The following is an 8,115-nucleotide window of genomic DNA, read 5'->3' as shown; positions in this document are numbered from 1 at the left end:
GCTTTAACCGACTGAGCCACCCGGGCGTCCCTCTGGAGAGCTTTAAAAAAAAATAATACTGACACCTGGGCCCTATTCCAGACCAATTAAATTAGAATCTCCAGGTGGGCTTAGGCAAGAGATAAAAACAGAAGAGATCCCAGAGAAGGCTTCACGTTTTCTTCCTCTGACCATCATTCTGTGTCCTTGCTGAACTTCCTGACAAAATGGCTTGGGGAAGGAAAAAGGACACTTTTCCATATGCTTTAGTCAGAAGGATAGATTAAAATGGCAAAGTTGAAAAAGTTATTGCTGTGTATTAATATTCTCTATATATTATCTACAGCCTGCCTTTGACGCTGACAATGTGGAACACTGGATTAAGGTGAGGATATTGCACAGTTAAGATAGAGAGTTACGAGTCAGACATAATCTGATGGGAAGGAATACTGATGGACCTCCATTTTGCACGTTTTGCTATTTTTATTCTCATGTGACTGTGTTGCTTTAGTTTTATATTCCTTAGTATTTTTTCATTATTCTGTTGCTTTTCATGAAAATATGAATGACAAGAAAATGGGTATAGACATGCTCTTTTTTTTTTTTTTAAAGATTTTATTTATTTATTTATTTGAGAGAGACAGAGCACAAGCAGGGGGAGGGCAGAGGGAGAGGGAAAAGCAGACTCCCTGCTGAGCAGGGAGTTGACGTGGGGCTTGATCCTGATCCTGGGACTCTGTGATCATGACCTGAGCCAAAGGCAGATGCTTAACTGACTGAGCCACCCAGGTGCCCCTAGACATGCTCTTTCAAATGCTGTGAGGATCCCATGAAGAGGACTAAAGGAGCAGGGGAGGAGAAGCTGTAAGAGAGGATGTGGTGGCCTTCCTCAGATATTGGAAAGACTGTACTGTAGTTACATTGATCTATGGGACCAGTGCATTAGGTGAAAGCTGTGCATGCATCGTAAGAATTTTCTAATGCCTGGACGGATCCAAAAATGGAGCGGGCATTCTCATAAAGAGATCAAAAACTAATGATGTATGGTGATTAACATAACATAATAAAAAAAAAAGATGTATTTTCTATCGATGGAAGTGTTCAAGTGGATTCTAAATGGCCACTTAATGTTAGGACTAATGAAGACTATGTTTGAGCATTCTGTGAGGGGGGGATTGAATTAGGTAACTTTCTGAGCTCTTTTCCAGGCCTGAGATATGTTTTTGAGTACAAGTACCATTTAAGTTGAAAGTACTATTAAACTACTTCAGGTGCATGCCTTTGAGTATCAGTTTGGCAACTTGCCTTACTCAATTCATTTGTGCAGCATGTTTCAAAATCATGCAGCATTTTCCTGGGAAAATATCATTCTGCCTGGTAGTATTTTGAAGAGCTATTACTTATCAAAATTGACAGGCATTATAAGTTCCAGATGGAACCTAGGCCAGATGTAATCACTGTTAACTATTTATTTATCCAGCCAGTATATATTAAGTGCCTTCTAAGTACTAGTCCACTCTGTTGAACACTGAAGATAAAACCGTGCTCGGGACAGGTATAATCCCTGCCTTCCCAGAGTTTATAGTCCAGTGGAGATTAAACAACTTACTTAAAACCAGTGGGAGAATTAAAGATGTAATAGAAGCAGGTGGTGTAGGGGACGCTAATCTAGACAGGCCAGAGAAGGCTTCCTGGTTCCTGCAGAAGGTCCGACTTAGAAGACCACTAAAACAGATCTGCCCTTGTGGAGGCCAGCCTCTGGGAAGCCCACTCCTCAGCCTCCTACTAAGCCTAGTTTCCATGTCCGTGCTGAGTGTCCCAGTGCCAAGCCCCTGCAGGGCTCAGTTGCACATTTAGTTACTGTCTCCTCCAGAGGGGAAGATTTATGTGAAAGAGAAGGATAAAACTCTGCTCTGACTTTATGCAGTTGTCAGACAGCTTGACCGGTTAGATTTTTATCATTCCTCTAAAATTTCCGCAATAGCTCTGTCTCCATTATGCCCTCAAATCTCCCATCTCAAAAAAAAAAAAAAAAAAATCAGTAAGTCCCTACTTGATCCTGCAGTCCATTCTGATTATGGTACAGCATCTTTTTCTTATCCAAGTCTTTGAGTGTATAGCCCAGACTCCTTGCCCTTGCATTTTTATTATCCTCTGCTGTCTACAGTAATTTCCTCCTGTTTCTCACCACTTCACAGCAATGGTTGTCCTAAATGACTTCCTGATCAAATCCAGTGTTCTCTTCTTCATCCTCAAACTTTGTGAGGTTCGTTTGATCCAGTTATCACTTTTTTTATTCTAGAAATCTTCTCCTTCGTTATCTTTTTATAACCCTGTTTTCTCTTGTTTCTCCTACTACTTTTCTGTTCACTACTGTCTTCTTTTCTGATTTTGTTCCCTAATGTATCCCAACTCTGGGTGTATCCTAAACAGGACTTCTGAACCTAAGACTTCCAAATCCCCTTGAGTGCACCACCCTCTCAAAATCAATTTAGACCTTGTTACATGAAAGAAGGGGGAGAATATGGAAAGGCTGTGAAGCATGGTGAAGATCAAGAAAGGGCTTTCTTCAGAACAAAAAAGATCACTGGGGCAGCACTGGGACTTGGCTGAAGCAGGTAACCAAAATCTTAATGTGGTACCCAAAATTGGTAGATAGATTGACCTGGCCTTGAAAGTTTTCATTAGAGAGGTAAAGATACAAGTGATCTGAGGCTTATGTAAGAGAGTAGCTGAATATCCATGCAGAGTAGGAAGGAGGGGACCCTTCAAAGAACTCCTAGGTTGGGAGGAGGAGGCCTGTAGTGACGAAGGACTTGGTTAGGTGCAACACCAAGGTAGTGGAGGAGGGGGAGCAACACAGGGAGATGGATAAGAGGCTGATGTTGGGGAGGGGGTTATCGGCTTTGGGGTTGAACAATGGGGAATTCTGTGTGATGTGGTTCAGGATGACCATGTCAGTGGGTTGCAGAAGTACAATTGCAGGAAAGGCCGTTGGAATACAGGAGATGAAGCAAACCTTGAGGCTGAAATATTGGTGAGTCTTCCTCAGGGACGCTGAAGTCACTTAGAATCAGGCAGATACTTGAGAACTGTGAGTTCTGGGGCAGGTCACCCAAAATGCAACAATTCACCATGATTTATAATTTATCCTCATCCTGACTTGATAGACTCATCTTTTTACTTCTGTGCATTCTGTTACTTCGATGCTTAAGCTTTCTCTAAACATTTTCATTGATTTTCTATTCTGGAACCTTCAGGGATTCTGTATGCCATCCGATGAAACTGTAAATTCCAGATGGGCACTTACAGCCCTCTGTCAATCTAGCTGTAATATCAACCCACCTGTAACAGCTCCTTTGCTGATACTCTGTGTGACTTGTCAGGCCAGTCTCCTTCCCCTTCTGTCTTCCCTTCACTTTGACTCACACTGATCCCCCAAGCCTGGAATATACCATTCCTCTCTTGGAGGCCAATCCAGATCTTTCCCTTAAAGCTCAGCTTGAGATGACCCTCTCAGTGAACAACTCCCCTGACACACCTCAACCACCTAATCCCATCTTCTAATACTTTTTCCCTTGGAATTATGTTGACATTCATACACAACAGAGACTGCATCCAGCATTTGCTTGTGTACAGAGAGATTTAAAAAGAATTGGACACTTTCAAAAATTTATTACTCCCAAAACTATTATTTATAAACATGCAGTTTGCACTTGAGTGTATATGAAGAAACTTGTGTTTGTACCTCCCAGCCTGGAGGAAATGAAAGAGTGCATTATAGCTGCTGTTCCTGCCGTCCAGTGGACACTGGGATTGATGTGTGTCATGGGATGTAAGGAGCGTTTATTGAGCATTTATAAGGTCATGGAAATAACTAAGATAGTTTCTTTACAAATTATATATTTACATGTAACACAGTTACTGAGTAGGAAACTTTTGAAGGTATTTGGGGTTTCTTATCACCCTGTGTTCCTTTAGAACTGTTCTTGAATTGTGTCTTGCACATGTGGCACATGGACACAGTAAATAGTAGTAGATAGGTAGATAAAAGTGAACTCTTTGATGGTCACTTTTAGTTTTGTTTTCCCCTCAGTGTCCACTAAGGTAGTGGGAACAGTGCTAGCCTTCAATCCTTCAGTCAACTTGCTTAAAGAAGTTGTTAAATTGACACTTTGTTTTATTGAAATATAATTTAAGATGGACCTCTTCTTTTTTTTTTTTTAAAGATTTTATTTATTTATTTGACAGAGAGAGAGAGTGCGAGCAGGAACACAAGCAGGGAGAGTGGGAGAGGGAGAAGCAGGCTTCCCGCTGAGCAGGGAGCCCAATGTGGGACTCGATCCCAGGACCCTGGGATCATGACCTGAGCCGAAGGCAGACGCTTAACGACTGAGCCACCCAGGCGCCCCTAAGATAGACCTCTTCTGTCTCTCACGTACTTATTTGGAATGAAATGGTAAGGATGTAATATTTTAACCAAGGAAACACGAGACTATTTCTTTTTTTTTTTTTACCATAAAACAGGCTTTTTTTTTTTTAAAGATTTTATTTATTTATTTGACAGAGAGAGAGAATGAGAGAGAGCACAAGAGGGAAGAGGGTCAGAGGGAGAAGCAGACTCCCTGCTGAGCAGGGAGCCCGATGCGGGACTTGATCCCGGGACTCCAGGATCATGACCTGAGCCGAAGGCAGTCGCTTAACCAACTGAGCCACCCAGGCGCCCAACATGAGACTATTTCTAATCCTTAATATCATCTAGTATTTTTTTTACCAAAATCTTCATTTTAAGTGATATCCCAAATACATGCTTTGTGAGAGCCCAGGCAAACATTTCTCCTTACTCCCTTCCTTGTAAGTCCCAGCCTGTGTCCTTCTTGAGTACCAAAATCAGTCTTCCCCTGTGTCCAAGCTCTGTCTACCTCCTTCGTTAAGAATCTGTACCAATTCCAATTCAGGTGAGATGACCTATCATACAGAGTTCGTTCTTTCACTCATAGCCTGAGGAACTACGTCTACAATCCTGTTTTGTTATTTTATTTTTTGTTTGTGAATGTTGGTTTAAAAACTGAAAGTTGATCTATTTGTACATTATTTACATATATGTGTATATAACATACACAATGATACATGCGAAATTCATCTTGCTGTCTTAGAATTTTTAAGGGAAGGACTGTGTGCCAAGCATAATGTGACCATCCAATAAATGGCATATCGACCATCATAAATTTGGGCACATCAGAGGCCAAGAAATAATGTGGGAGACAGATCTCTCCAGAGTGACCTCATAAAGAGTGAATGATATTTTCTTTATTCTAACCCTGATTAGATCATGTTTTCTTCTGGTTTATATCTTTTCCTGTGTGTTCTATTTTCTACATCTTTTTCAAATCACCCTTAGCTTTTCAACTTTATTCCTCTGTTTCTAATTCAAACTTAATATATGAAACCCTTGAGAATTTAAAAGGTAAAGTCCCAGGGCACCTGGGTGGCTCAAGTCATTAAGCATCTGCCTTCCACTCAGGTCATGATCCCAGGGTCCTGGGATTGAGCCCCGCGTCGGGCTCCCTGCTCAGCAGGAGGTCTGCTTCTCCCCTTCCCCCTGCTTGTGTTCCCTCTCCTGCTGTCTCTCTCTCTCTCTCTCTCTCTCTCTCTCTCTCGTCAAATAAATAAATGAAATCTTTAAAATAAAATAAAAGGTAAAGTCCCTGGCAAGTTTTGGCAGAGGTACTACCAGTCTTTCCATGAAGGGCAAGAGGAAAAATCATTTTCAAAATAGGTCAGGCAGCAATATAAACTGTGGGGAAAGTACAGCTTTTTAAAATAAATTTTAGGGGTGGCGCCTGGGTGACTCAGTCATTAAGCATCTGCCTTTGGCCCAGGTCATGATCCCAGGGTCCTGGGATCAAGCCCCGCATCGGACTCCCTGCTCAGTGGAGAGCCTCCTTCTCCCTCTCCCCCTCCCACTGCTTGTGTTCCCTCTCTCGCTGTGTCTCTCTCTGTCAGATAAATAAACAAAATCTTAAAAAAAATAAATAAATACATTTTAGGGGTGCCTGGGTGGCTCAGTTGGTTGAGTGTCCAACTCTTGATTTTGGCTCAGGTCATGATCTCAGCGTCTTGGGATCACTGAGCGGGGAGTCTGCTTGTCTCCCTCTCCCTCTGCCCCTCCCTCGACTCATGCTAAGCTCTCTCTCAAATAAATCTTTAAAAAAACAAAATAAAATTTTACATGTATTCATTTTTTAACTAACATTTATGGGGCACCTAGATATGCCAAGCACTGTAATAGGTACTGGGGGTTTCACACATGAAGAGGACAAACATGCCTGCTCACATTCTACTAAGGGGAGACAGTATATGGTAAAATATAAGGTCATAAGTGCTATAGAGAAAGTCAGAACAGAGAAAGGGAATAGGAAGAGCCATGAGGAGGGTGGTTACAGTTTCATGTAGGGTAATTCGAGAAAGCCTTACTATGAAGGTGACATATGGGTAAAGACATGAGGAGGCAAGAGAAAGTTGTATGGCTGTCAAGGGAGAGCAGTCCAGCAGAGGGGAAGTAAGCCAAAGGCACTGAGGTGGGACTGTGCTTGGCATATTTGAGAAGGAATGCACAAGGTCAGTGTGGCTGAAGTCAAGTGAGCAAAGGGATGTAGCAGACGAGAAGGTTGTAGAACTCACAAAGGGCCTGATGGTGCAGGACCTTGAAGCACATAGTAAGGACTTTGATTTTTATTCTGAGTGTAATAGGGAACCATGAAAGGGTTTTGAACGGAGTTATGTATGGCTTTCATTTCAAAGGGACTGTCTGCTGTGGTGGGAGACTATCACAGAAAACCTGTCAGGAAATTGTGGTGCCTTGGACCAGGTGATAGCAGTAGAGGTGACAAGAAGGGGTCAGATCCTGGATATACTTTGAAAATAGAGTCAACAGATTTCTTAACAGATTGTGGGGTAAGAGAGAGAGAATAGATTCAAGGACTCCAAGGTTTTCATCCTGAGACCTGAAAGAGTGGCATTGTCACCTAGGTTGGGAGCCTGGGAACACAGCAGATGTGGAGGAAAGCAAGTTTGTAGGGAAGGAGAAAGTCAGGGATTTAATTGTAAAAGAAGTTCTTTTTTTTTTTTATTTTTTTTTTATTTTTTAAGATTTTTATTTATTCATTTGAGAGAGAGAAAAAGCACAAGCAGGGGGAGAGGCTGAGGGAGAGGGAGAAGCAGACTCCCCGCTGAGCCGGGAACCTGATATGGGGCTCAGTCTCAGGACCCTGAGATCATGACCTGAGCTGAAGGCAGATGCTTAACCATCTGAGCCACCCAGGCACCCCAAGAAGTTCTTTTATATTGTGCAGGTAAACCAAAGTGCCAACACAGTTTGCCCACCTCCACCAATCCCATGAATTGGGCTGTGTTTTTACTCTTGATTTAAAACCTTCTGGATGACTACAGTTCAGTGACTCTATCCCAGTTTTATTTAGTCTATAGTTTATTATATGATGGGAGGTTCATTCCAGGGGTAGTAATTTGAGGAAGTATAGCTACTGTGCCTCTGCTTCATATTCATATGCAAATCCTAGTGGCAATGGGAGTTAATATTGTATTTTTTATTTAAAATAAAATATCCAGGTGTCATGATCCCATCACTAATGCTCTAAACAAAAGTTAACTAAAGTTTAAACAACCTTTTGTTCAAAAATAAATATTGTGGGGTGCCTGGGTGGCTCAGTTGGTTGAGCGACTGCCTTCGGCTCAGGTCGTGATCCTGGAGTCCCGGGATCGAGTCCCGCATCGGGCTCCCTGCTCAGCGGGGAGTCTGCTTCTCCCTCTGACCCTCTTCCCTCTCGAGCTCTCTATCTCTCATTCTCTCTCTCTCAAATAAATAAATAAATAATCTTAAAAAAAATTAAAAAAAAAGATTCAAAAATAAATATTGTGAATACATGTTAAAATTTGGTAAAATATTGCAATTAATTTCATGTGTAAAAAATGAAATTATTTGGGGTAGTTAAGCCTCCAGAGTTCCTTTAAAAATGGAACAGTGGAAGTATCTTAGTAGGTGGTAGAAAATCAGTTTTCTTGAGTAGGAGAAAAATTCTTTAGCCCTGAACAAAGTTGTCATCATCTTAATGGATT

The 8,115-nt window shown here is 41.7% G+C and overlaps 1 protein-coding gene across 7 annotated transcripts in view; it reads left to right on the top strand.

The window, feature by feature from the left end:
- Window positions 1-8,115, top strand: part of CCDC191 (coiled-coil domain containing 191) — an 88,965-nt gene that overhangs the window by 2,209 nt on the left and 78,641 nt on the right. For 5 of the 7 annotated variants that reach the window (XR_012378478.1, XM_073893543.1, XM_073893549.1 and 2 more), the window contains exon 2: window positions 326-364. Coding sequence is in view for 5 of the 7 variants with exons in the window: in XM_073893543.1 (XP_073749644.1) it covers window positions 326-364 (39 nt within the window). In the remaining 2 variants the exon portion in view is untranslated. Of the gene's footprint in view, window positions 1-325; window positions 365-4,353; window positions 4,439-8,115 lie in introns of those variants that run through there. The other 2 variants (XM_073893548.1, XM_073893540.1) reach the window with 2 other exon arrangements.

The sequence above is a fragment of the Callorhinus ursinus genome, unplaced genomic scaffold (assembly GCF_003265705.2).
Source record: "Callorhinus ursinus isolate GAN/ISIS: 27379988/994484 unplaced genomic scaffold, GSC_fseal_2.0 scaffold1, whole genome shotgun sequence".
NCBI classification, from domain to species: domain Eukaryota; kingdom Metazoa; phylum Chordata; class Mammalia; order Carnivora; family Otariidae; genus Callorhinus; species Callorhinus ursinus.
The sequence above is the reverse complement of the archived record's forward strand: the minus strand, read 5'-3'. Positions and strand labels throughout refer to the sequence as shown.